General features: G+C 43.4%; 1 protein-coding gene across 2 annotated transcripts in view; it reads right to left on the reverse strand.

Moving 5' to 3' along the window:
* The window catches only part of FGF9 (fibroblast growth factor 9), a 56,465-nt gene that overhangs the window by 20,571 nt on the left and 9,937 nt on the right, over nucleotides 1-25,957 (reverse strand). For both annotated transcript variants that reach the window (XM_006773166.2, XM_006773167.2), the window contains exon 2: nucleotides 20,279-20,382. In XM_006773166.2, coding sequence (XP_006773229.1) covers nucleotides 20,279-20,382 — 104 coding nt within the window. The remainder of the gene's footprint in view (nucleotides 1-20,278; nucleotides 20,383-25,957) is intronic.

Consider the following 25,957-nt stretch of genomic DNA (forward strand, 5'->3'; position numbering starts at 1 on the left):
GGGCTTTTCTTATTATGCTCTTTGAATTGTAGGGTTAGATTGTTTACTTGAGCTTTTTCTTGTTTCTTGAGGTAAGCCTGTAATGCTATGAACTTCCCTTTCAGCACTGCTTTCACTGTGTCCCATAGATTTTAGCTATTTGTGTGTTCATTTTTGTTTGTATTCGGGTAATTTTTTATTTCTTTCTTGATCTCATTGGCAACCCATTCGTTGTTTAATAACATGCTATTTAGCCTCCATGTGTTTGAATGTTCTTTAGTGTTTTTATTGTAGTTGATTTCTACTTTTATGCCACTGGGAACCAAGAAGATCCTTAACATGATTTCAATCTTCTTGAATTTTTTAAGTCTTATTTGGTATTCCAACATGTGGTCCATCTTTGAGAATGTCCCATGTGCAATTGAGAATAATGTATGTTGTGCTGCTTTGGGATGAAATGTTTTGTAAATATCAATTAAATCCATCTGATCTAATGTGTTGTTTAATGTCACAGTTTCCTTGTTCAGTTTTTTTGTCTGGAAGTTCCACCCATTGGTGTCAGTGGGGTGTCAAAGTCCCATATTATGCCTGTATTGTTATGGAACTATCCCTAAAAGTCCACCAAGAGTTTTTAAAATATATTTAGCTGCTCCTATGTTGGGTGCATATATTTTTACAAGGGTGATATTTTCTTGTTAGATCAATCACTTTAGTATTATGTAGTGACCTTCCTTTCTCTCTTATGGCCTTTGTTTTGAAGTCTGTCAGATATAAGTACTGATACACCAGCTTTTTTTTCATTTCCATTTGCATGAAACATTTTTTCCCATCCCTTTATTTCCAGTCTTTGTGAATCTTTTGTTCTGTGGTTGCTCTCTTATACACAGCAAATATATGGGTCATGTTTTCTTATCCATTCGGCTATTTTATGTTTTTTGATTGGAGCATTTAGTCCATTTACATTTACGGTGATTATTGATAAGTACTTATTTTTGCCACTTTATTCTTTATACCTATATTCCTCTTGATTTCTTCTTCTTCTTCTTAAAAGCAGTCCCTTTAACACTTTTTGCAATGCTATTTTTGTGTTAATATACTCCTTGAGTCTCTTTTTGTTTTGGAAGCTCTTTATTTAACCTTTAATTTTAAATGATAGCCTTGCTGGATAAGTAGTCTTGTTTCAAGTTCTTGCTTTTCATTACTTTGAATACTTCATGCCAATTCCTTTGGCCTGAAATGTTTCTGTTGAGAAATCTTCTGACAGGGTAATGGGACTCCTTTGTAGGTAACTTTCTGTCTTTCTCTCGCTGCCCTTAAGAATTTCTCTTTGTCTTCAGCATTTGACTATTTAATTATGATATGTCTTGGTGTAGGTCTCTTTGGGTTTACTTAATTGGGACTCTCTGCGCTGCCTGTACTTTTGTGACCTTTTTCCTTCATCAGGGTAGGGAAGTTTTCTGTCATTATTTCTTCTAACAAGCTCTCTATCCATTGCTTGCTTTCTTCTCCTTTTGGCACCCCTCTGATGCAGATGTTTTTGTGTTTCATTTGTCTCAGAGTTCCCTTAAACTATCCTTCTACTTTTTAATTCTTTTTTCTTTCCAGTGCTCTAACGGTGTTTTTTCTACCTTGCTTTCCAAATGACTGATTCGATCCTCTACTTCATTCAAGCTATTTTTAATTCCTCCCAGTGTATTCATGATGTTGGATATGGTATTCTTCATTTCTGACTGGTTCTTGTTTATGATTTCTATTTCCTCTCACATGCTGTTGTAGTTCCCAGTAAGTTCCTTGTAATTCTCACTAAGTTCCTTGAGCATCCTTATAACCATTACTTTGAACTTCATATCTGATAAATCGCTTGCCTCCATATCATTTATTTTTTTCTGGAGCTTCCTCCTTTTCTTTCATTTGAAGATTGTTTCTTTGTCTCCCCATTTGAGCTATCTCTATGTATTTGTTGCTATGCATTAGATAGAACTGCTATGCCTCCCAATCTTTGTGTGGTGGCCTTATGTAGTAAATGTCCTGTAGGACCCAGTGGTGCAGTCTCCTTAGAAGGATACTCTAGGAATGTCACCTTGTGCGGGTTATTGGGCTCTCTTGTTGTAATTGGGTCTTTATTGTTGTTGTCCCATTCATAGGTATATTTCCCCTCTGGCTGGGTGACTGTGAAAGCTCACCTCTAAACACACTGTGCTTTCTGTTGTGCAGGTGCTTACAGAACAAAACAAGAAACACAACAAAAACTTATGATAGACCCCCTACAACAACAATAAAAACAACCACAAAAGAAAAGAGAATTAGGAAAGAGAAAACTAGAATAAAAGTATGAGGGGAAAAAAATAAAGAAAAAAGAATATGAAAGGAAAGAAAGGGAGAGAAAAAGTAAGAATATGGACTAGAAAAAGTAAAATGGCATAAAAGAAAAGAAGGAGGAAAAATGTTATAAAGAAAAAAGAAATCCTATATAATAATAGCTAACATGCAAATGGTTGTCACACCCTCACATTGTCATGGCTCAGACACTCAACACTGGGGAGAAAGGAATGGGGACCAGCCAGGCACAAATGATCTTGCAAGAGAGAAATAGGACCCAGCCAGGCTGTGGCCTACGAGAGGGACAAGCCGCCTGCCCCACTGTCCTGGGTGCCAGCGGCTGCGCCTGTGCCTGCGGCCCAGAAGAGGGACAAGCCACATGCCCCGCAATCCCGGGCGCCAGTAGCTGGGGCTGCAGCCCGGCCTGGGAGAGGGACAAGCTGCACACCCCACAGTCCCGGGCACCAGCAGCTGAGCCTGCATCCCAGGAGAGGGACAAGCCGCTTGCCCCACAGTCCCGGGCACCAGTGCCTATGGCTGCAGCCTGGGAGAGGGACAAGTCACCCGCTGCATGGTCCCAGGCGCCTGAGGCTGCAGTCCAGGTGAAGCCACCTGCCCATGGTCCCCTGAGACTGCGGCTGGCCCAGGTGAAGCCAGTCCAGGTCATGGGTGCCTGCGGCCGGCCAGAGGGAAGAAAGCCCAAGTCCTGGGTGTGGGGCAAGACAGAGGCGGTTAGGGGCGATCAGGCCAGTAGGGGAGCAGTTAGGGGTGATCAGGCAGGCAGGCAGGCAGAGGTGGTTAGGGGCGATCAGGCAGGCAGGCGAGAGGTTACAGGCAATCAGGCAGACAGGCAGGCGAGTGATTAGGAGTCAGAGGGACTCCCTGCCCCCCACCGCCCCCATGCACAAATTTTGTGCACCGGGACTCTAGTTAAATAATAAGAAATAAAGGAAAAGAGAATGGAGAAAGGAAAAATATAGAGTAAGAAAAGGAAAGAGAAAAATAAGAGATATGAAAAAAAAAAGTGAGACAAAAATAATAAAGCAATGGAAATAATGCAACACTGTCAGAAGTTGTATGTATTTGGCTCTCGGAAATCTGTTCAAAGCTTCAAGCGATTCATATTTGTGGCTGCCCCCATAAGGCTTGGCTGCATGCAAGAATGGCCAAGCTGCATTCTGTACAGGTTGTTAGCAGCATAAGGCCTACAGAGGGGTCAGCAAATGTCCCAAGGTGTCTTGGGATCCACCTCCACCCACCTCTACCTGTCAGCCAGATGCCAGACTTAGTCACTGAAAAAGATGTTTCTGAAAGGTGTTTTGATGGAATTGGGAGGATGCCACTTCTGAGTCTCCCATGATGGGGAGGTGCCATTTAGATTTTAGGGAAGATGATGGGTGTGTTCCCTCCATCACAGAGCTATACATCCGAGTCTGTCCCAGAATATTTCCCTGACCTGGACAGGAAAGAGCCCCTCATATGCAGTCTAGTGGGATCTGCTGTAAGCTGAGAGTTTCTATCCACTCTCCTGTGAAAAAGAAGCACCAGTCAGGTTTCCAGGACAGTCAGGAAAATAGTGCCACCTCAAAGCCAGTCACTGAAGCCCCTGAGACTTTCCATACCCATAGGTTGGGCCTCTGCTGGCTGCCTCCTCATCAGGGGTCAAGATGCAGGGTGGAGCAAGCTGCGTCCCCGAGGGCAGGGTATTTGCCTTTTCCCAGGCTGTTGCTGCTGGAAGGGGCTTGCACTTCTCAGGGAAAATGGCTGCTGTGGTATGTGGGGGGATGACCAAGCACAGATCTCCCAGGCTGCTGCATTTCCACATCTCCCCCAATGCCTCCCACCCTAGCCTTTCCTCAGGCAACTCCTGTGCACATTGTCCCCGCTCCACTGAAGCCTTGGGTTATTGGCTGCAAAAAAAAAAAAATCTGTTGCTCTCGTTTTTGCTTTTTTTGTTTTATGTGGCTTTATCTCCAACTGACTCCTTCTCTCCCAGGATAGAAACCCTGCCATGTTTCATGGCCGGATGTCACATGGGCCACTGATGCTCTAGGCTGGCAAGCCCAGCCTGGGGTCTGGGCCTCCCTCCTCTCATGGAAAATACCCCCACATATTCCTCCTCTCCCTCTACTTGCCACCTGGTGGCACTGAGCCAGCCCTCTCATGGCCCTGCCCTTCCTACCAATCTCAAGGTGCCCTTCCTTTTTAAAAGTCGCCTCTTCACCCTCACTGGTTTGACTCAGTGGATAGAGCGTTGGCCTGCGGACTGAAGGGTCCTGGGTTCGATTCTGGTCAGGGGCATGTACCTTGGTTGCAGGCTCCATCCCCAGTGGGAAGCGTGCAGAAGGCAGCTGATGGATGTTTCTCTCTCATCTGTGTTTCTAACTCTCTATCCCTCTCCCTTCCTCTCTTTAAAAATCAATAAAATTATTTTAAAAATTAAATAAAATAAAAGTCGCCTGTTCAGCCAGTTTTCAGTTGGTAATGCAAGGTGAATATTCCCCAATTTCATTTTATTTCCAGTTTTGTTCTGGGAGGAGGTGCAAGAAAGACCCACCGACTCTGCCACCATCTTGAAACCCCTCTGTAATATTTCTTAACATAGAAATGTACCTGATAAGAGTAGTATGTCAGGGATTCCAATATGACTGCAGACTAGGTAAAAACAACACACACCTCCTCCCATCAATCCGGATTTACAGCTAAAATTTAGAGCAATTAACCTGAATAAACAATGGAAGGTCAGCTGAATAGGAGTATTATATCCAAAAATTGAAAAAAGAAGCTACACAGAGACTTGTAAGAAGGGCAGAGAAGCAGAGAGGGCTGGTCCCTGCACTCAGGGGCAGTGGCTGAGAAGCCAGAGAAATATCATGGCTACAAAAGTCCCCCATTAGGAAAGTGGGATCTCATCCACATGTCAGGACCCCCAAACCAGAGCATCAGGACCAGGAAGAAGAGCCTGCATAGAATGAGGCAGCAAAAATAAGCTGCCAGATTTTGTCTGCCAGAAAGAGGAGGGAGTTTGCTAGAATCCTAGGTGTTCTCCTTAAGGGCCAATGCACAGAGGCTCACTCCTGGGCATTCACTTGGGGTACCAGCAAAGGGAAGGAGACTTAAGGCATATGGAAGACATAAAGTGAGGATCTAGATAGCATAGCTTTGGAAATCTGGAAGGTAGGCTACTGAGGTCCTGGTCCAAAGTCAACATCCCATACTGCCCTCAGGTGTCATCTCACAGGGTTGAGCACTTCCATTCTTACAGCACAAAAAGGACCCTGAGGTATGCTATTTTCTGGGAGAAACTATAAACAGATTCTCAGATGGTCACTGTATTAAGTGGTTTTGGAACAAGGGCTCATCGTTTCCCCCTACCATGGGTTAGGCAGACACCATCCCCAATGGAAGACTCCCTTGTCAGGGCCTCAGGCATAGGGTAGCTGTGGAGCTAGGGGGAGGCATGCGTTTGCACTCCCAACCAAAGCCCTGTGCCACCCCTAACAAAGAGCTGCCTTGAGTTACATTCCCAAATACTGCTGGCACCAGCCTGCCAAGCGCAGTTCCACATGGGTAATAAAGCGTGCAACTCAGAACTGGGACGTTTGGCATGATTCCTTTAGAGTTTCACATCAGGCAGAGCACTGCCAAGCTAGGAGAAGGCAAGCAGCTAGCTCCCCTCTCAAGGGCCAAGGGCCAAGGGCCAAGGGCCCACATCAACCCAATTCAAGGGCAGATTTGATTTTCACCCCCAAATCCTGCTGGCCCCATCCTGCCAAGCTCATATCTGCAGGGGGAAAGGAGTGCAACTAAGAATTGGGGCATTTGTCATGACCCCTCGGAGCCCTCTGTCAGGGACTCTGGCAATGCACTGCAAAGCTAGAAAAAGGTGAATAGCTATCTCCCCTCCCAAGGGCCAGTACCACCCCCAGTAGAGGGTTGCTTTGATCTGTTCCTCCAAGTCCTTCAGGGAGGAAGGGAGCAAGGAGCATAACTAGGAGCAAACAGGAACCGGGAGTTTTGGAATGCAGATCAGTTGGAATCTCTGAAGGCATGGCTGCAGAGCCAGCAAGACTACCAATGTAAGACTGACTTGATCTGTTTTCAAAAGCCCAGTTGGCCCCATCCTGCTAGGCTCAGCTTTGAGGGGGAAGGAGGGTCTGCTCAGAGCTCGGACATTCAGAGTGCATTTACCTCAGAGGATCCAGTGAAGGGCTTGAGCAGGGAGGACTATAGAGCTTCATTGCACAGTTGGTGCCACCCCCAAAAGAAGGCTTTCTTAATCTATTTGCTCAAGTCCCAATGAACTTGTACTGTCCTACTGAGCTTGCTCCTGCAGTGAGGTCAGCTAGCTATACCCAATCTGAACCTGTGGTGCACTCCTCCTGGGGAAGACAGAATTGGAGACCCACACAGAGTATGAATGGTATTGTTCTAAAGTAGGTGCCACATTCTCCCCGTTGAATGCCAGACCACACTGCCCCAAACTAGGGGACCTACTAACCCTGTCTGCCTGACCTGTTTGCCCCAACCTACCAAGCCTGAGCCCAACTTAATTGATCTCACCCCAGCTCAGAGCTCCAGGAAGCAGAACCAACTACACAGATTGGCCCCTCCCACAGACACCCAGGTCCAGTTTATGCTGACACAAACATTGAATGGTGTGGAAGCTCCAGGCAGGTAGCCCAAAACCAGTTACACACAATGTCTGACAGTGACCTGTATCTGAACCGCACCCAAATGAACCCAGAACCAATATACCTAATGGTGAGCTTCAGACCTCACCAGAGCTTGACCCAACCACCCACACAAGCAACACACCCAAAGGAAGAATCTGTCAGGCACCAGACCCTGCTGGAAACAACTCCACCTCAAGGGGCAGCCCCTACACAACATCTCATACATGGCAATCGAAGTTTACCCTTATAGCCACCCAACCTGAAGGGATAACTGCACCCACAAAAGGGCCTATAGCATTCATCATAACACAAATAAATAGGGAATGCACATAACCCACAGGAAATATTTCTGGAGCACAGAGCACATGTCAAATGAAGATTGTGCCACTGAACCCAACAAGACACCTCGAGATTGTACCTGCACAGAAGCTTGCATGCCATAGTCAGATTGAGCCTTAGTCAGCCAGCCTGAGAGTCAATCCCACCCAGGAATGGGCCAACAGCAATCAAGATCCAATTATAACAGAAAGACCCACATAACCCATACAAGGGACATTCCTAGAGTATCCAACTCAGAAGCACAAGGAGACTGCACCATTGGGACCCACAAGACACATTATATAAGGCCACCCCACAAAGACTGAGAGGCATAGCAGTGCTATCTAATACAAAGAAAAAAACACACAAAGATACAGCTAAAATGGGGAGACAAAGAAACAATCCCGAAATTAAAGAAAAGTAAGACTTCAGAAAAAGAGCTAAATGAAATGGGGGCAAGCAATTTATCAGCTATAGAGTTCAAAGTAATGGTTATAAAAATGCTCAAACAATTTAATGAGAACTACAAGGCACTTAGTGGGAAATACTGAGCAGCCATGGTGAGCCAAGAACCATGCTAATTGTTTTATAGACACCACTTCCTCTATCCTTATAACAACATTGCCATGTGGCTTCATCAACCCCTTCTCCTAGACTACCAAAATTTGTGCAGCTAGTGGGAAATAGAGATAGGATTTTGAGCCTTGTATTCTCACAAGTCTATGCTTCAGCTCCAAGTCCAATCAGTTCAGAATGCAAGTATGGGCTTGACTACTCCATCAAAACATAGCAAAGTGAAAATCAACTTTAAGGATAGAGAAAGCGGGGCGGGTGGGGGGGCGGGAGACACAATAAAAGCCAATAGAAAAATATCTGAAACAATGTAATTCATATGGAAAAGGATGGACGGAAGGAGGTGGGGAGGTATGGATGGAGGAGATGTAAAGAGAGAGGAAGGAGGGAAGAAAGGAAGGAAGGGAAGGAATGGAAGGAGAAGAAAGGAAGAAAGGAAGAAAGGAAGTAACCTAAATGGAAAGGAAAGAAAAAAGAAAAGAAAAAAAACTTTGCTCTTTGCACTCTTAGCATCTCTTTCACCAACACGGAGAATAAAAAGAAACCTAGAGCTAAGAGTGAACAGCAACTATGTGACAATATACAGTGCAAAGTAGCAGGTGAATAGGCAAAAAATCACTCCAAGGCAAACATAGGATACCTCACAGGGACAGGGGTGTCTTTGGAATGACCTTTGCAAATCTGTTCTTGGAGTACTTCATTGAGCTTTGAGCACTTCATCACAAATGAAAAGCAAATCATATTGGATTTCAATGAAGAAATACAACAGCACACAAAAAAAAGAGATTAAGAAAGGAAGGGATCAAGTTACGTCAGGATTTGAAGCATTTACAAAGAGGGCAAAGTAAGATAGCTCTGTGTGTGTCTCTCCCACTTAATGCTTTAACCTTTTAGTCCTTAGGAGAGCCATCTGTGGCAGGTGTGTTAGGAATGCAGATGTTCTTCTCAGCACCTGTTGGTATGCTGCTGAGGCCACCAGGTCAACAGATTGACAAAAGATTTTTGCACAAGTGTAAATCAGTCCCTGGCATGTGGGAGGTTGGGGGGAGATGGCCAGACCATTGCAAAAACTTCCCCCAGGGGATTTAGTCCCACTTGCTTCCACCGGGGCTCAAGGGCACCTCTCAAGCCAGGATATAGAGCAACTTAGCAGCACCATCCTTGATGGACAATGACAATGACAAAGGAGGTACCCTCCCAATGTCATCAGTGTAGACTCCAGCAGCAGCTGGGAAAAAGAGAAGCAAGACAGGACCATAGAAGGGGAGCAGAAGTAAAGACAACATATTCAGGAAACATCTAGCAACCTATGTTTCCAAACCCTGCAGCAAAGCTGCCTTCTCTCCTGAGAATATCTACCTATTTTCCTGTATCTCCTCTGTGAATAATCCTGTCATTCTCTTCCATCCCCCAGAACTTAGCTCCTTTCTCCAAGCCTCTTTTTTTATATAATAATTCTATTATAATATTTATCATACCAAATTATAATTTTTGGTTTGCCTATCTAACTCCCCAACAAAGTTGCAAGTTCTTCTTGAATCAGTTCTAGGATCAGTTCTAGGATACCACATGAGGAGGTATCATTTATATTTATAGGTTCAGTCATTTACGTTATCACGGTAGTTCTGTTCTACAGAGTAGCCATGAACACAGAATTAGAGAATACCGAATCACTTGTTCCTGAGGGAAAAACAGCGTTAGGTTCCTGCCAGCCTCTCAGCATAACATTTTTTCCAATAATCAACATATAACCCTGTTTTATGTGTGTTTCTGTTTAAGTTAATGTTGTTGATTCAAGTTAATGTTGTTGTTATTATCCTATATAATAAAGAGGTAATATGCAAATTGACCATCACTCCAACACACAAGATGGCTGCCCCCATGTGGACACAAGATGACCAGCAGGGGAGGGCAGTTGGGCGGGACCAAGCCTGCAGGGGAGGGCAGTTGGGAGCAACCAAGCCAGCAGGAAAGAGCAGTTAGGGGCGACCAGGCTGGCAGGGGAGGGCAGTTAGGGGTGACCGGGCCAGCAGGGGAGGGCAGTTAGGGGTGACCGGGCCAGCAGGGGAGGGCAGTTGGGAGTGACCAGGTCTACAGGGGATGGCAGTTAGGGGCAACCAGGCTGGCAAGAAGGGCAGTTAGGGGTGACTGGGCCAGCAGGGGAGGGCAGTTGGGGGCACTCAGGCCGGCAGGTAATGGTGACCAGGTCTGCAGGGCAGGGCAGTTAGGGGCAATCGGGCCAGCAGGGGAGCAGTTAGGCATCGATCACGCTGGGAGGGGAGAGTAGTTAGGGGTGACCAGGCCGGCAGGTGATTTTGTGTTTTAAAATGCCCCCAAGTATTGTATTGAGTGCTGTCTAGTGTTCCTGAAAGCAAGGAAGCAATGATGTGTCTTATGGGACAAATGCATGTGTTAGACAAGTTTTGTTCAGGCACAGGTTATAGTGCTATTGGCTGTGAGTTTATTGTTACACTAGAGGCAGGGACCAGGGGCGGGGACCAGGCCTGCAGGAGAAGGCAGTTGTGGGGGACCAGGCCTGGAGGGGAGGGCAGTTGGGGGCAACTGGGCCGGCAGGGGAGGGCAGTTAGGGGAGACCATGCTGGCAAGGGAGGGCAGTTAGGGGTAACCAGGCCACAGCAGGGGAGGGCAGTTAGGGGTAATGAGGCCAGCAGAGGAGCAGTTAGGCATCGAGCAGGCTGGCAGGGAAGTGGTTACAGGGTGATCAGGCTGGCAGGCAGAAGCAGTTAGGGGCAATCAGGATGGCAAGCAGGTGAGCAGTTGGGAGCCAGCAGTCCTGGATTGTGAGAGGGATGTCCGATTCCCATTTAGGCCTGATCCCAGGATTGGGCCTAAACCAACAGTCGGACATCCCTCGAGGTGTCCCAGATTGGAGAAGGTGAAGGCTGGGCTGAGGGACACACACACACCCCTGCATGAATTTCATGCACCGGGCCTCTAGTGTAACAATGAACTCACAGCCAATAGCACTGTAACCTGTGCCTGAACGAAACTTGTCTAACACATGCATTTGCCCCATAAGACATATCATTGCTTCCTTGCTTTCAGGAACACTAGACAGCACTCAATACAATGCTTGGGGGCATTTTAAAACACAAAATCACCAACAAAACACAAAAATGTCAAAAACGTGGCACTAACTAGATCCTGAAAAGGACACCTTCTTACAGTGAGAGCTGGAACAAGAAGGCAGAGGTTGCCTTGATGGACCTCAGCTGGGAGGGTACCCACCAGGCGACTACAAGGTGACTCATTTCTTGCTTGTCTGTGCATGTTTGCAAATGATCACAGAAGTGCCATGAGGAATAATTTTAAGATTACAAGCAAATTTTAGCAAGTAAATAAATTGGCAAATATGCAATATACAAATAATGAAAATCAACTGTATTTTCAGCACCTGGCACATGATGGTAAGAAGTGATATCAATAATGCTTATGGACTTTGTGAAAGCAAGCAAGCATCAGTGTGCAAGTTAGTAAATGGAAGAGTGAGTGAGTGGAAGAGTGACTGAGTGTGTGAATGGAATAGTGAGTATGCAAGTGAGTGAATGGAAGACTGAGTGAGTGAGTGACTGGAAGAGTGATTGAGTGTGTGAATGGAATAGTGACTGAGTGTGTGAGTGAAGTAAAGACTGGGTATTCAAGTGAGTGAACAAGCACATGGTTATGAAATGGAAGCGTAAATGAGTGACAGAGCACCTCCTGGTTCTTGATCAGGCTCCTAATAGCATTAATGGGAGGAACTGGGAGATAGGTGTCCCTGAGAGAAGCAGGAAGCTCTGCAACTAAAGACCCATGAAACAGGCTGAGCTGAGGAGCAAGCTCTGTGCAGGCTCTGTGTGACCATCTGTTCTGAGAAAAGCGCATCCTAAGAGGTGAGGTGAAGGTAGGTGAGGGAAAGTGGTCCCAGGAGCTCTGGAGTGCAGAAGATCAGAAAGGGCAGAAGCAGGGAACACTGGGAGGCAAGGAGCCAAGGTTTGTTTTCCCCAATTTTCTACTGGTGGTCCTCACATCTCAACTTAGAAATTCACTCGATGTCGTGGGTGCAGCAAGACTCAGGGTAGGAAACCAGGGGTCTGCACAGTCAGTAAACTTTATAAAGGAAACATCACCTCACAGACATGCTGCTCTTTCCAAATGTATATCTGACCTGCTCTGTAACCACTTAAAAACATTAATGAATTCTCAGGAGTTTTTGTCATAAGGCATTTTTTCAATCAAAAGACATAAGTACAAATACTAGCATGTGGGACTCCCTGCCACTTTTTATCCAAAAGGAAGCCTTATATACAAAATGATCAGGAACCACTCTGGTCTCCTTTTCTAGCCTCAAATACCTATTCGTAAATTAGGTGTTTGTAAGCCACAATCTGCCTGGTCCTCTTTTTACAGAAAACAAGAAATAGGTACTCTGGAATCCCACTGACAATACAGTGACACGTTCAATATTTATTAAGTGCTAACTGCATTTAAGACATGGTTTAAGTTCATGCAAGACATGGTTTAGCTTCCATGGGAAACTAAAGTGACCACAACCCTACCTTTGCAGAATTCACACTTTATGAAATGTAATTCTATTAGGGACAGTGAAGAACTGTCCAGAGGAAGTTCTTCCACTGAATCAAGAACTTCCACTGCAAGAAACAGCTTTTATAGTGCCTGACTTGGGGCTTCCTGAAACCATTCTCTGAACTCTCCTTATCAGACAACTCTGACAGGGGGACTTCTGAGCACACCGCAGTGTGGAACAAGGAAAATGACTACACCAGGGGCAGGAAGAAAGAAGTTAGGGTCACGTGTAGAACTGTACCCATCAGGAGGAAGATTCTGCTTGGGAATTCCTAAACCTAAAGAAGGACCATCCCTGGGCATGTTACCTGGTGCCCAGCACATACCCCTACCATGAAAGGGGATGATAGCCATCTACAGAGCCGTCAGCTATTAAAACTAAATCCTTTGCAGAGCCTGTAAGATCTGCAGACCTGTGCCCTATGATTTTGGCCATTACTGACCTGAACATTTTAAACACGCCTCAGATAATCAGTAAATGTAGCTACCCTGCTAAACAACATAAACTTAACTAAAATTAAGTAATAAGTACATATTTAAATGATTTCAACTAACTAGTGGACAGCAGTAGAGATGCTAAGGACCAGTAAATGAACCACTAAATAAAAACTAGAAAGAAAAAAATTGTTCCAAATCAGATCTGTGAAGGAAATACTAAAATCCTGTTATAATATGTGGTTAATTCTAGTTAAAAAAAAATGTTATTCCCAAAAATGGATGCCCACTCTTATACGTGTACGTTGGACATGGTTTACTAATTCACCCAAGTTCAAATCGTAATTTGTCACATACTATCTGGGTGACCTTGACTAAGTCACTAGCCACTACACTCTCACTCTCCTCATCTCTAAAATAAGGACAAAATGAGGAAACAAAATCAAATAATATGGTAGAAGATACTCTTCTGAGGTGCTGCCCTTTTTATCATCAAAGATTAGTTGATCCTTTGAAAACATATGCAGTATAAGGCAATGCTCTGTCATCCAAAATCTGTGTTTGAAACCATTCTTTCCTGAGCATTCGTGCTTTCAAACAGACAAATGACCCTTTCCATTTCCTTTATATGAATTACATTCTTTGGAGACTCTACGTAAAGGACATATCTGGATATCTATCATCAAAATCATCTGAAATAACAAACTGCTAAGTCTGGTGGTACATGCTATGTGTTATGGTGTCCTGTTTCATAAACACAGAGCTTATTCTGTTTGTTCAAAGTTCGCTCACAATTGCCACAGCAGAGCACCTAATGGAAACAATGCCTCCCATAAACCTCCAGGGTTAAGCTGCCACCTAGCACACCACAAACCCTCCTTGCTAGGACTTCCCACCACCACAATGTTTTCAAAACTGGCATCTTCAGATCCCAGGACCTATCCTGGGGGCTACAAGTTTACTACAAGAACATTTTCACTTTGTCTTTTCATTTCATGAAAAAATTAAGGAGTCATTTTAAGGCTATTCTAGACCTTCCAAATCAGTGGTTCTCAACCTTCCTAATGCCGCGACCCTTTAATACAGTTCCTCATGTTGTGGTGACCCCCACCCGTAAAATTATTTTCATTGCTACTTCGTAACTGTAATTTTGCTACTGTTATGAATCGCAATGTAAATATCTGATATGCAGGATGTATTTTCATTGTTACAAATTGAAAATAATTAAAGCATAGTGATTAATCACAAAAACAACATGTAATTATATATGTGTTTTCCGATGGTCTTAGGCGACCCCTGTGAAAGGGTCGTTTGGTCCCCAAAGGGGTCGCGACCCACAGGTTGAGACCTGCTGTTCCAGATGGCCTCGTATTACCAGATACTGCCATCCAATGGTGCAGTTGTGCTTAAAGTTACTTTCAGGGCTAATAGGAAAAGGAAATAACATATATGGAACATCAGTGAAGACCAGATGACCTCATCTGGCCTCCCAGTTATTGAATAGGAAGACATAGGGGAAAATGTCTTCCCAAGGTGGCAGAGGCTAGGTCTTCTGAGCTCAAGAGAAGATGGACTGCCACATAAGAGCCACCCAACATTCAGCAGCATCTTAGCCTCAGTCAGATAACAACAGCCATCTCATTAAACCAATCATTCCAATTTGGCTTGTATCGGTTTTATAATTTAGTGTGGATTTTAACATATGTTTTGAATTGCCCTTATCAAAGGGGTATAAGGAGTTTGTACATATTTAAATAACCTAATAAAATCATTTGAGTCAATATGGGATTCTAAGGATCTGAGATATGTTTTCCTCTTAAAGAGGTGGATACAGTTCTTCAATCTAGGACATGTGGCTCTCCAGGGCCCCTCGCCACTCTCCACATTGTGAAAACACCCCTGTAGTAGCTGGTGGCTCATGTACCTCTACTCAGTAAAGACAGCCACCCCAACTAATGGATTTACTTTTCTCTAAGACTATACATGTGGCAAATCCACCAAACTTCAGTTATGATTACATGAATTCACATAAACAGGGCCTAACTGCATCTCTGGAAATATAACCACCAAATCCTATAGTAAACACTCACTTTACAAGCACCTCTGTCAGGATGGTGGCTAGGCTCTTACAAGAATTAGCTTAAGTCCCCACTGTGCCACCTACGAATTCTGGGCTTTGAGCAAGTCACTCAACCTCTCTTGCTTTCAGTTTTAGTAGTCAAATAAGACAACTCCTATGGAAAAACTGGACTCTATAAGTGGACAATCACATACTAGGTCATGTATCAACACATGAAATTCAAATACAGCATGACTCTGCGTGTGCGGGCCGTGACAGGCTGAGTAGTTGGGTCACCAAACCAGGTGCCAACTGCACAAATGTGCACCGCTGGGCCTTCAAGAAACGGAAAGAATATGTATACAGAGACTCTGACTCCAAAAAACACAGTCCAGTGGGAAAGACGAAGGAATTAAAATTCTGGAGAGAATGAAGCAAGTGCTATAAAAGGGATACAAACCAGGAATCTGTGTGTTGTCCTTGTATATCACTTTTGCAGAGTCCATGCTGTACTTCCTATATCATAACAATTTTAGTAATTGTGCTACCATTTTTTTAAATGAAAACATCAAATATCTTTCATTAAATGCCAGCTTTTTTAAGGAAATTCATTTTTCCTAGAGTTTTTTTTAAATTAGATATTTATCACAGTCAAGTATCTTGATAACACTCAGATAATTTGGAGTAAGACCCTAAAAATAACTATTTGAGCCTTACTTATAGTCTCTTTGATAAGAACAAAAGTGGCAAATGTAAACATACTCTAATTCTTTAATCTTCTGGCCAAGTGTGAGAGAGAGAGAGAGAGAGAGAGAGAGAGAGAGAGAAGAAGAAGAAGAAGAAGAAGAAGAAGAAGAAGAAGAAGAAGAAGAAGAAGAAGAAGAAGGAGGAGAAGGAGGAGGAGGAGGAGGAGGAGGAAGAGGAAGAGAGGAGAGAGAAAAAGAGAGGAGATAGAGAAATCTAACATCCTCTCTAAACTTCACCGAGGCAGGATATCCTAATCTTTACATTTGAAGGCTTATGTGCCCTAAATTGTCTGTCAATCCTTTTCTGAGACTCCTATACATCCCTCAAGATCCAGTTTAAATGTAACCACCCAATTTCCCCAAATACTCTTCTGGGCACCCAAGACACCTGTATTTCTCTAATATAGTGCATTTCACATTGCACTGAACTATTTATAATCCTACCAGGTTTTGTTGCAGTGTTATGCACTTAGAACATAATAGGTATAAATGTTTGTGAATAAATTAGCAAATGAATGAATGAATGATTAACATATGATACAATAATCTAATTCTACCCCAGAACTAGAATTATTCAGGTTTCCTCAAACCACACACCATGATACACAGCAATATACTTTTTCCTACTTCCACATTCTAATAGGAAACCAGAATCCTAGATGTACATTATTCTGAAGCAATATCACCCCATTCACTTCTGACCTTTTAAATCCATTCCTATAAACTTGAAAACAAAAGAACTACATAGATAAAAAGAGAAACAACCCAACTTTCAAAATACATTTTAAATTAATTTCTGCTACATTTACACATTCATTTACTTTATACAAGTGTCTGTTATTTCTCCAAATCTCCTCTTTACCTTCTTTAATAATGAGATCAATCTTTTCAAGTTTTCCTCGATATTTAGAAATAAAAACTCCATTTTAATTTACTAAGCTTCACACAACTTCGCAAAGGTGAAAATTCCTTAAGCCACAATTTTTAGTTTAATGTAGAATCATCGCCCATTTCTTTCCTTTCCTTCTCTGAATCTTATCACAATGAAATGAGATATTTGGGTCACTCCTCATTCCCAAGTGTGATGACCACAAGACCCATGGACAATGTGGTCCTGGGCCATAGAAAAGCATTGCTATCACCCTCTCTCTACCCTTTACCTGCATCAGATACAGACCACAGAAAAAGCAATCTGGCTGCCCAGGGAGTTTTCCTCCCAATTCTACGTGTAGGAGGGAAAAGAGCTCACTGCACAAACATTTCATGTGCACAGAGAACATCACAGGTCAGACAGACAAGACTCATGAGTGAACCTGAAAAAGCCAAACCATAAATTCTTGAAATGCAGGTAGGAAGAGACATTCCAGACAGCTAAGTCATGCTTTTTGTTTTATACATCAGAGTGAGGGCCAGCATCTTGCTAGTGGCAGAGACAGAATAAGAGCCCATTCTGTTCCCGTGCTCCCATCACTACACTTTTTTCTGTCTCTAGGCTCAGCCATATCCCCCTGGGGCTGGACACATTATCACCTTCTGATCCAGCATGGCAATGGAACATTGCAATTCTTCCTTCCAGCAGAGTCCTAAATACACACTAGCCATACAATGAGGTCCACACCTGTATGTTTAATGAAGCATAAAAAGAATCACAATAGTTCATTCATTTCAATCCAATATTCATATACTGAGCACCTATCATGTACAAGGGCCATGGCTATGTGTTAGGCAACATTAGTGAATACAAAAATATACAATTTACTTCACTGGATATCATACTGTACTTGAGTGACCATGGAAATATAAATGGTGGTACAGGGGCCCAAAGGAAAACACCAGAACTGCTAACCAGAATAACTCGGGTTCAAGTTAGAGGTGTAGTGAAGGTTTTGTAGAAGAGGCAATATTTTCATTGAATCTTAAAGAAAGAATGCTGCTTCATCAGGTAGAGCAGAGAAGATAAAGACATGCCAGAGAAAGGAGTTAACTTAACCACACATACAAATAGAACAGTAAGTGGTCAACTCAAAATACATGGGGAAAGAGGGCAAGAGATGGGACTGGCACATTTGTGATAATATTGATGGCATTGCTAAAGAATGCAGGCACTGGCATTTAAAAGCAAGCATTGGTCTGAGCTGAGAAGGACATTGATTTCTGGGTTTTGGAGGTAATTCTCCCATTCCTGTGGAGAATGAATTGGAGATGAGAGAGGCAGGATGCACAGAAGCCATTTAAGATACTTTTCCACAAAGGAAACACTGTATGGAAATGTGTTCCTTTTCACACTTTTCCTCCAAGCCTGGAGACACACATGAGAAGGTATGCATTTCTCAAACACAGAAGGAAGAAGAGCTTTTTTTTTTTTTAGCTTTTCTGGGATTGTCCCCTTTGGTGTGACAAGGATTGTCAACTAGTCCTATGGCTGTGGGGTAGTAGAGGTGAGAAGTCCACTCTTAGCCCTGCTCAGGGGCTCGCTCTAAACAAAGCAGTTGGAAGTCACAGAAAACTTACTACAATGGGATTCTCCAACTTCCTGCCTCTGGCCACCTTTTCACATACTCCTGTCACTGGTGTTCATTGAGGCTGGAGCCCTCACTCTGTCCCCAGTCTGTGCTACAGAGGGAGCCACACAGGCAGGAGGGCAACTGAATGACAGGAGAGGAGGCCATCCAAAGAAATCCAGAAGGAGAGACAAGGCTGAGCCCAGACAAAAAAAGGGAGGCTCCTGTGCTGAACACGAAGTTCCATCTGCTCCTTGTCAAACAGCAAACCGCAGGGGCTGTCACACAGCCATTTCATCTAAAAGATGAGTCATCTCTCTAAGGGGCAGGGGCTCTGATGGGGTATGCAAGGTGGTCCCCAGAGCAGGGGACTAATAGCCCAGCCTCGATTTGTGTTGACTCAGTCACTGCATCCTTGAAAAATGTTTACCTTAATTCATGTTTTATAAACTAATACTTATGAACTATATCTTATAAATACAACCTGTAATAATAAAAGCGTAATATGCTAATTAGACCGGAGAGCCACCACCTTCCGGATGACCTTCTGGACAAAGCGGGAGCAGCCGCCGTGGCTGCGAGGGCCGAGACCCTTACACGAATTTAGTGTATCAGACCTCTAGTTTTGAAATAATTTAATATGCATTATTGAAATCCATACTCAAAAACATTTTTGGTGGTGGTACATGATTTGAAAAGTTTGGAGATAGTTGTGATAAACCATAGTCTCACACAAAAAGCATTATATGGAGTTCAACTGTGACCAACTTAAATCCACATTATATGTGTAAAGGTGAAAAAAAAATTGAGGGAGGGACAAAAAGGAGAATGTCACTATATAGTTAAAAATTGAAAAATTTCCTTACATTTTATGTCTTCATACTGAAAGTATTAACAAAAATAATTTCGGAAATAAATAACTTTATCAAAAACAATAGCTGTGTTTAAAAAGCTAATCTCAATCCTATGCTTAAAAACATTTTAGCCCTAGCTGGTTTGGCTCAGTATCAGCCTGTGGCCTGAAGGGTTCCAGGTTCAATTCTGGTCAAGGGCACAAAAAATAAATTAATTAAAATAAAACCATTTCAAAAAAATCTATTCTCTCAAGGAAGCACTTTTTTAAAAAAGACTTAACTTTCTAACAAAATCAACCAATCCTGATTCAAATTTTACAAAGGCAGGTAAAACACACAAGTGTCACTAAAAATGGTGTATGCTATATTCAAATTACATAATCCATAACTTATTGTCATCTGAAGTTTTTGAGTGAAAATTGGATACTATTTCCAACCCTAGTACACACATACACAAACACATTTACTAGCATGTGGCTAGGAAAGAAGCAATCTATAGAAAATGTCTCCTGATTCTACATATATGCCCTTCATTCCTGTTACAGGGGACTCCAGAACTTCTCCCATCCTCAGCTGTCAGTTTTCAACTTTTTGTAAATTCTAATCCAGGTTCTCATATGGCAGAGAATGGATTAAATTCCCATGTGACCACCAATAATGGCAGGTACCATAAATACTTCCCTGCCTCCCCCAAGCAGCTCACAGCCAATGAAGATAAGAAATGAGGAATAAAAAAACCAAAATTCAATACTTGCAAATTATTATATTTATATTCTTACTCACATACAAGAATATCTGACAATAATTTCCATCTCCCTTCTGACTCCATAATGAAAATCTCATGTAGCTCAGAAAAAGGGCTTATATATCCTGCATGATCTATTTTTAGTTTTAATTACAATGCTTAGCAAAGCTTGGGAGAAAATAGTTTCAATTCATTTAGAAAATAACTCCCATTCAATACAAGATGAGATTTTTCAGATGTAAATTTTATGTATTTGATATGAAAATGGTTTGGAATATGATAAAACATTTTCTTAGAAACTTTGGTCTATTGAAGATCCAGGGATGATATCTATTAATAAAAACAAAATGATTTGCCTCAAAAAAGTGTAAGAGCTCACACTCTCCTTCTCAACAGACTCGGTTTTATCGAGGCTACTATAACCCAGAAAAAGTGCATTCAAGCCAGTGTGAGACAGAAAGGCTGTGAAGTCTTCTCAGTACTTACTGATCCGTACAGCTCCCCCTTCTCATTCATGCCGAGGTAGAGTCCACTGTCCACGCCTCGAATGCTGACAAGGCCCACGGCTATACTGATAAATTCCAGAATGCCTACAAGACAATAGGCAGAAGGTGAAGGGCAGGTCAGAGCACAGAACACTGCCCTGAGTCTCAGCATCACTAGAAGTTTCAAAGAGGACTGAGGTTAGCTCCCAACTGGGATAATCTCACAGTCATTAAGGAAGTGTCTTTTAGAACCACTGCTGAAGAGAATTGATTTTTATAATAATGATACAAAAATACTTATGAACGTGACACATAACATTTTAAAAATAAAAAGCTGGTATGTACACAGACATGCTGAGGAGTGATGGGACATAAACTAGTGTACATATTCTAATTAACCTAAAATAATTTAATTGGAGAGAAAAACACCCAGTTTTCCTCCCAGATGATAAATGTGAAATTAAACATTTGTATATGGGCATAGATTAAAAAAAATTATATTCAGAGAATGGTCTTATGTCCCTCAAAATAAGAGTATGAAATGCTAAATTGATTGGTTTATACAGAAAGCTATCCAGCTCTCTACTGTATATAGAGCTACATTTGAAACACTAAAATAGCCTACTCATATCCCAAATATTTCTGCTTAAACAAAGTATCTATTATTGCTATAGTTATCTAAGCCTCATAGGGATACTTAAGCAATTAAGATAACACAATATTCTGAAAAAAATGCAGATTCCAAAAATACTCTTGATTTTAAATAGTCATGGAATATTATATCCCAAAAACAAATCAACATAATTATCTTTTAGTTCCTTCTTTCTGCTTTCTTACCTCACTAATAACAACAACACCTATGCTGGGCATAAACCCAGGATTTTATGGCTATACAACAACAGCTTCAATGTCTCTAACTATATTGTTGTTTTAATATGATTACCCAACAGGATATTTGGGACAATGCTAATATTACTCATGCTTAACAATTTACTCAATCTATAATAATAAAATTGTAATATGCTAATTAAACCGGAAAGCCAAATGACCTTCTGGACGAAGCCAGGGCTGCAAGGGCTAAGGCAAGCCGCCGCAGCTGCAAGGGCCAAGCCCCTTGCATGAATTTTGTGCATCACGCCTCTAGTTTCATGGTAAAGTGCTAGACTTTGTAAAAGCCTTGCATTAATGTATACCAAATACTGGGTTTTCTAAAAAATCTTCAACTATTGAAAAATTTACTTACATCTTAGAATAACATTGGCCTATAGTTATGTGACTGGTAAAAAATAAATTATATGGATTTTTAAATAATTAATTTTCAACTCTCACAAAACAGACTGTGCTACAGTGAAAAGATGACATGACAGCCTGGTGATGTGGCTCAGTGGTTGAGCATTGCCTATGAACCAGGAGGTCATGTCCGGTTTGCAGGCTCGGTCCCCAGTGTGGGGCATGCAGGAGGCAGCCAATCAATGATTCTCTCTCATCATTAATGTTTCTATCTCTTTCACCCTCTCCCCTCCTCTCTGAAATCAATAAAAATATATTTTTTTAAAAAACACACACACAAAGAAGACATGACAAATACATGATGATGAAGGGAGACAAGACTTTGGGTGAGGAGTACACAGTGGAGTATATGGATGATGTTATTATAAATTGTACAGCTAAAAGTTAGAAAGTTATTAATCGCCAGCACCGGTTTGGCTCAGTGGATAGAGCGTCAGCCTGTGGACTGAAAGGTCCCAGGTTCGATTCCGGTCAAGGGCATGTACCTGGGTTGCAGGCACATCCCCAGTAGGAGATGTGCAGGAGGCAGCTGATCGATGTTTCTCTCTCATCGATGTTCCTAACTCTCTATCCCTCTCCCTTCCTCTCTGTAAAAAACTCAATAAAATATATAAAAAAAAGAAAGTTATTAATCAACGTCACCCCAATAAATTTAATTTTAAAACAAAACACGTGGAGGAGACAAAATGGCGGTGAAATAGGCAGATGTGTCCCAAGCCTTGTCCCGGAGCAGATATAAGGAGCAACTAAATCGAATAACATTCACCCCGAATTGGCAAAGTAGACACAGCTGGTGAGACAATTCGAAGCTGAGAAGGGCAGAGGACACCTGGAGAACAGTAAAATCAGGGATCTGGGCTGGAAAGAATTATGAGACCTCCAAGCCCAGAAGGTCAGAAGGAAGCTGCATGGCACCAAGGCCATGTCCCTTAGGACAGGTGTAACATCTGACTGTGGAAAGGAAGTCCACAGGGCTGCTGGCAACAGGGGATTCTAGATCTAAGCCCACAGCCACGAGAGGCTGAGCCCAGAGGCGGCAGCTGGAACAACTGCCCAAGCCGTGCTGTGCTGGGGTGGAGGGAGGAGCTCACAGTGGCACATCTCTTTCCCCTCTGGTCTTTGCTTTTATTCGTTAAACCCAGTTCATAGGACCTTTCAAATACAAACACCCACCCGTGGCTGAGGTGCGGACTTGTGGAGTCTGGGGAGAGGAGCAGCTTGGGGATAGGTGGCCAGGAGTCTGGCACTGAGACATACCTGACAAGCTGGACCTAGGTAGCCATTTTCTCCTGAAGTGATAGCCTCTGCCTGCAGTCTCCAGGCCCCCAATACAGCCACAACCAGACTACACCCTGAGTGTTACAAAGGATACCAAAAATATATATATATCTGAATAGTACCTGAGAGCCCTCAGGGACTGGCCTGAAGAGAGGCCATTCAGTCCTGGAAAACCATACGACAACCTCCCCAACTATAGCCCTGTCAGAAACAGCCTCTTGAGAAATTAAGATTAAAAGCAGACAGACAGGCAAAGTGGGCTGATTAATCCCGGAGATAGACACAAACAGAGGAGCAGTGGACCGCCTGGAACTTCAACAATCTAACAGGAAACTGAGAAGTGGCAGACAGTACAGATGAGTGGGATCTTAAACCAGCCCCATGGGACATTAAAACTCAGCGGAAAGGAACGACACTCACTTTTTCATTTTTACTAGTATTTTATTATTTTGTTATCTTTCTCTATTTTCTGTATTTCCTTTTTTGTTTCTTTATTTTTATTTCTTCTTGCATTATTTTTTCATCATTCTATTCTATTTTTCTATTTTTTTCATTTTCTTCATTTTATCCTATTTTTAATGAATTTTTTGTGTTTTTTTTTCTTCTTTCTCTTTCTTCTTATCCACTCATCCTCTTCCTACTTCCCCTCTACTGAACTGAGGTCCTCCCCCTATTCATCCAATTCCTTAACCTTACTTTCTATATATAAGCTCAGCCTCTACAGATGCTGCCCCCACCCTCTTTTCTGGGTGTTTGATATTTGCATTTTTTTGTTTATCTCTTTGTTCTGTGGTGTTTTCTCCAATACACACACACACACACACACACACACACACTATAGGCCCGGTGCACAAAATTCGTGCAAGGGGGGATGAGGTTCCCTCAGCCTGGACTGCACCCTCTCACGATCTGGGAACCCTTGGGGGATTCCAACTGTCAGTTTAGAATTCCAACTGTCTAAACCGGCAGTCAGACATCCCTCTCGCAATCTGGGACCACTAGCTCCTAACCACTTGCCTGCCTGCCTGATCGCTCCTAACCGCCTCTGGCCCCTGCCGCTGTGGCTTCATCCAAAAGGATGTCCAGAATGACGTCCGGAAAGTCGTTCAGCTGTCCGGTCTTATTAGCATATTATACTTTTACTAGAGGCCCGATGCACAAAATTTGTGCATGGGTACCGTCCCTAGGCCTGGCCAGCGATAAGGGCCAATCTGTGGGGTGACCAGCGGGGCCTGGGGGCAGCTCCTGCATTGAATGTCTGCCCCTTGGTAGTATGCGTGTCATAGCAACTGGTCATTTGGTCTATTTGCATATTAGGCTTTTATTATATAGGATTATTATAGATTTTTTCCCTCTTTTTTCCTTTCTCTTTTTTTTTCCCTCTCTTAACATTTTTTCTCTCCTTGATATCATTTGTGCTCTCTTTTCTCTCCCCTAATTCTCTTTTCTCTGGTGGTCACTTATATTGGGGTAATCAGTGTTGTGAGTACATTCTTCTTTTGTTCCCTTTGTGTAGTGTCTTGTCGAGTTGCATTTTTTACTGTTTGGTTGATATGGTAGAGAGCGAGCCACATAACCAGATACCCAGAGAGGAGACTCCATCCACAAACAAGTCAAAAACATTCCAGACCCAAATACAGAGGCAGGAAGATGGCGACAGTGAGGGAGAAAGCATGAGTGAGGGAGGGAGAGAAACGTGAGTGTGTGGACGTGTGGGGCCTGTGTGTGTGTGAATGTGAGTGAGGGACTGTTAGATCCCTCAGGACCTACGGTGGCAGGCAGACCAGGCTCGCCTAGCCAGGCAGCCTCTGCTACCATTGCGAACAGTTCCAGGGTGGCTGACTCTACCAAAGAAGCTGCACCTTCCTGAACGGGAGAGCTGCTGTGACTGGGAGGCCAGCCTCACCTCCACCCAGGGTACCCTGAGACACCACCCAGGACTCAACAGCCACCCCTGTCAGGGACCAGCTGCCTCAGCTGAGGTCCCACGGTCACTGAAACTCCAGCCACACCGGCCATGGGCTCCTGTGAGTTCCAAAGCATGCTCCCCTATGGCCAGCCCAACACTTTAGCCTAGGGCACCATGACCACAAGAGCAGCAGCAGTGCAAGAAGACCACCCCCATCCAAGGAGAAGCAGCCCCGCACAAAGCCTGCCCCCATCAGAGAAGCAGCAGCCCCTCGAGCAGTGTGCCCCCATCAGAGGAGCAACAGTCTTACACGGCCTGCCCTCATCCAAGGAGCAGCAGCCTAGTGAGTAGCACACCCCTGTCCGGGGAGAAGCAGCCACACATGCAGCCCACCACTTTCTGAGGAGCAGCAGCCCCGTGAGAAGCCCACCCCATCTGAGGAGCAGCACCAGCGCACAACCCGACCCCATCCAAGAATCAGCAGCAGCGTGGAGCCCACCCCCGTCTGAGGAGCAGCAGACATGCACAGCCTGCCGCGTACAAGGACCACCACCAACGGAGGAGCGGCCACTGCCATGACCGCCCAAGGAGCAGCCACGGCCCGAGGAGCTGCCGCCGCCCAAGGAGCAGCCCCTGCACACTCAACAAATAGATCCTTTGGTGAGAGCAAAAATGGGGAGACAAACAACCCCCAATGGAAAGAAGAGGAGGAATCACCAGAAAAGCAGCTAAGTGAAACGGAGGCATGCAATATGTCAGAAAAAGAATTCAGAATAAGGATCATACAGTTCATAAACTGGATGGATGAAAAAAATCAACAACTTATGTAAGAATCAAGAAGAAATAAAGAGTGATATGGCTGCCGAAGAAGAAATAAAGAGTGATATGGCTGCAATAAAAAACACTATGGAAAGTTTCAACAGTAAACTAGGAGAAGCGGAGGACCAAATTAGCAAATTAGAAGGGAAACAAAACAAGGTTAAGGGAGTTTATCACCACCAAGCCAGCAATGCAAGAAATGCTAAAGGGACTAGTATAAAAAGAAGAAATTAAAAGGGAAGAAGAAGCAATTAGACAAGACGAAATAAAAGGTATCCAATTGGAAAAGAAGAAGTAAGACTGTCATTATTCGCAGATGACACGATATTGTACATAGAAAACCCCAAAGACTACATCAAAAAACTATTAGACTTAATAAATGAA

This window comes from Myotis davidii, unplaced genomic scaffold (genome assembly GCF_000327345.1).
Source record: "Myotis davidii unplaced genomic scaffold, ASM32734v1 scaffold886, whole genome shotgun sequence".
In the NCBI taxonomy this organism is placed as follows: Eukaryota; Metazoa; Chordata; class Mammalia; order Chiroptera; family Vespertilionidae; genus Myotis; species Myotis davidii.